Here is a 3,538-nt window from a genome sequence, read left to right as displayed (position 1 = left end):
TCTGGATAGAGATCTGTTTTTGCAGAATTAATTACCAGAGCAAGTATGTAGTTTCAGCATTTTCTGGGCCTGGTTGTTCATGTGTTATAGGTGTCAGTAGTTGTTATACACAGGGAGATTACTATGAGATTTTCAGTAGCTTTGGTTGGAATGAGTCCCGTGAAGAAGCAGCAGTAGAATACGTGAGGTTTATAGCATCAGACCCTGTGTTCCTACTTGTATGAAGGACTATAAAAAAATGATACAAGGAAAATAGTAAGAGAGAACAGCACTGAGTAGATCTCTAGTGATGTTTGTGACAAACCTAAAAGAACCCTCGCATGTGGGGAAGTTAAAGGCAAGGTTAGTAAGAAGGTCATGGCTCAGAAAGTCCTTTGTAACCTCCCCCTAAACAGAAAAATGGATCTGTATTAAAACCTGATGTGCCCTGAAACCCTGCCACCATGAGCACCTAGCAATCTATTTCTCTGTTCTCACCCCGTCTGGAAGGCACTGGAGTAGCAAGAAGGCAACAGAAGTCCTTTCCTTCATGGCAGTTGCAGGGAGTTGCTGCTCCTCTAAACAGTAGGTGTTCTCCATCACAGAGAAAATAAATCATTGCATTTTACAGATATTATGAAACAGTCTCAGCTGGAGGGATTCAACTTCTGGCTGATAAACTCTTCAGCTCTCTGGGCAGTTTGGCGCTTTCCCTCCCAGCGTGGATCTGTATCTCCATTTCCTTCCCTCTCCTTGGCATTTAATCACAAGTTTGAACCCCTTTTTTAAGGCTTTTCCCATTTCCACCTTTTGCTATAATCAACAAGTGACAAGGACAACATTGAGCCTGAGGGTTGACCCTACTGTGAAGCAGGATGGGGTTATCTCCCTTTAGGTCTTGCTGCAGTAAAACGAGGTTGGGAGCTCTGCAGCAGAGTAGGTCCCTCCCTCTAAGGCAAGCAGCCTCGCTGAATCCTCCCATTTGAGACGATAGACTTGGGATCAGTAGCTGGAAAATGGCTCCACCTCTGCGATGCAACCAGTTCAGTCAGTTTGTTTTAAAAATGATGAGGAATTCAGTTCTGGATTAGATAGAGTTGCCTAAGAAGTTGCATAGCGAATTACTTTGTGTGACTGATGGAGCTGTAGCTAGCAGTGGTGGAGATGCAGACTTATCTCTGTTCAGGGTATTCACAGTTGATCAAGAGGTCAGTTCAGCTCAGTCGAGTCTTCCCTTCTCCACAAGACCCCATGGCTCTAGCCTTTTATTTGGAGCTACAGAATGAAAACACTTGCTATCTTCACAAATTCAGGCAGTGGGGCTATATGGCTCAATAGGACTAGTCCGTCCATTAATACAAGTACCTGAGGCTGAATGAAAACTGAATTGTTCTAGCTGACAGTGAATAAAGATTGTGGGGTGGGGTTCTTTTTTTCTTTTTTTTTCGTTTGCCTCCTACTTGTTCTGGTGGTGTACTTGAAGCCCAGTATCCCAGCCATCCACTCTGGCACTTATTAAAGTCTACAGTGGCTCCTGTTTGATGAAAATGCCCAGGTTTCTTTTATGTAAAGAAGTGTTGGTTCTCCTCTCTCATGCTGACGTACAGCAGGGATGCAACCATGGTGCACACACTACGAACAGGGAAATAGATACAACCTTAATGACCTTCATTAACTGAGTCAGGAGACCTTGAGGAAGAGCAAAAAATATTCAAACTCTAACATGTCCCAACTTTGAATCATAATTGGTGCTATTGCAGGAGGCACTGAAAAATGGACAGGTATAGAAATTACTGTCTGTTCCTTGAGTAGCTTCCCCAAGCCATTAAAGAGCACCAAAGCAATTTCTTCGTATGATATCAGTCTATCTATTAGGACTGGAGAATTACGATGCTCTCTTGTCAGATTTAAAATTCATTGACTTCCATATTAAATTGAAATAAATTAGCTTAGTATACATCAATTAATGTTTAAGTGTCAGAGATCAAAAAAATTTGTTCTCATGATCAGAAGTTATATATAATCTCATGACAAGTGTAGGAACTGCCAATTTTGGCTTGAAGACAACTGTTCCTTAGAAGGAAAGCAAGAGCGAAGTTCTGAAAAAGTTAACTTACTTGATAGTAACTATATCTGCCTTTTTTAATTCAGTTTCAGCTGAATGATTTAACTTACAGTAAAATATGGAAACATTGAAATGTCATTCTGTCTATCTGCAGGTATCCACAGCTACTTGCTGAGGCAAAATTTCTGTGGAAGTTCCATCTCTAGAAGCTCCTGTTCCCAGAAATGGCATTTCAACACCAACTTCTCAGCATTACTGTAGTGGTTGTGGCTATGCTGTGGCAGGATAGAAAGAGCTTCTGGAACTGACCAAGGTCATAAGAGGGTTGTGACACTCCAGGTAAGTAGGAAGGCAGGTAGAAAAATACCTCGAGGGAGTGCAGATACCCAAATATGTACTAGACAAAACTCTGAAGTCGGGAATTGGAAAGCTTCAAATGCACATTTGACATGTTTTCAAGAATACAGAATGCTTTTCTGTGGATAACTCTAGAAAGAAATTAATTGATATGACAACAGAAGTAATTGCAGTCCACATTCAAGCACATAACATCGAAAGTAGTGGATTACAAATTGCAACATCATATAAAGCAATACAGCTCTACTGAAACCATAATTGAGAGACAGCTGCTCTTAAGCTTTGTCCTAAATGTTTTGATGGTTTGACAAGTTTTCTGTCTTTAACCTAAAGATTTTTTACTTCATTGCAGTAAACTTATCTCATGAGTGTTAATTTCAATGTGATAGTAATACAGAGACTGATTTATTGATGAATTAGGCATTCTTTCTCCACATTAGAAAAAAATAAGGAGAGCTAAACCAGAACCTATTGCTTTCAAATTTGAAAGCAATTCTTCCTCCACATTAGAAAAAATTAAGGAGAGCTAAACCAGAACCTATTGCTTTCAAATTCATGAAAGCTGAGTTAAACCATCAAACTGATTTAAACCTACTTCTGTGAAATGCTGAATAATGGTATTCATCACTTCGTTTCTTTTTTTGCTATAACATTTCACAGTAACCGGAGATGGAAAAAAGAATGTGTCACAAGAGCAAAACTGAATTAAATGCTCTAACAATATCTTATGTTCTTTTCAGGTTCAATGTAATCTCGTTGGGCACCAGCAGTGAAACTCTTCTGTTCAAAATGGTTTATGGTGAATTTTTCCACAGACCCGGGAAAGATGCAGAACTTATAAATTTGAATGTGGGTGGCTTTAAGCAATCGGTGGATCAAAGCACCTTGCTCCGATTTCCCCATACCAGACTCGGGAAACTTCTCAAATGTCATTCAGAAGAGGCTATTCTAGAACTGTGTGATGATTATAGTGTTGCGGACAAGGAATATTACTTTGACAGGAATCCTTCCTTGTTCCGATATGTTCTGAATTTTTACTATACAGGCAAACTTCATGTCATGGAAGAACTTTGTGTCTTTTCCTTCTGCCAGGAAAGAGAGTACTGGGGGATAAATGAGCTGTTTATTGATTCCTGC

General features: G+C 39.9%; 1 protein-coding gene across 1 annotated transcript in view; it reads left to right on the top strand.

Annotated features, from left to right (window-relative positions):
• The first annotated feature begins 3,190 nt into the window (after positions 1-3,190).
• The window catches only part of KCNS3 (potassium voltage-gated channel, delayed-rectifier, subfamily S, member 3), a 1,481-nt gene continuing 1,133 nt past the window's right edge, over positions 3,191-3,538 (top strand). The window contains 1 exon segment of the mRNA XM_009334342.1: positions 3,191-3,536. Within this exon segment, the coding sequence (XP_009332617.1) occupies positions 3,191-3,536 (346 nt within the window).

This window comes from Pygoscelis adeliae, unplaced genomic scaffold (genome assembly GCF_000699105.1).
Source record: "Pygoscelis adeliae isolate BGI_AS28 unplaced genomic scaffold, ASM69910v1 Scaffold211, whole genome shotgun sequence".
Taxonomy (NCBI): domain Eukaryota; kingdom Metazoa; phylum Chordata; class Aves; order Sphenisciformes; family Spheniscidae; genus Pygoscelis; species Pygoscelis adeliae.
Note: the sequence above shows the minus strand (reverse complement) of the source record. Positions and strands in the feature narration are given on the sequence as shown.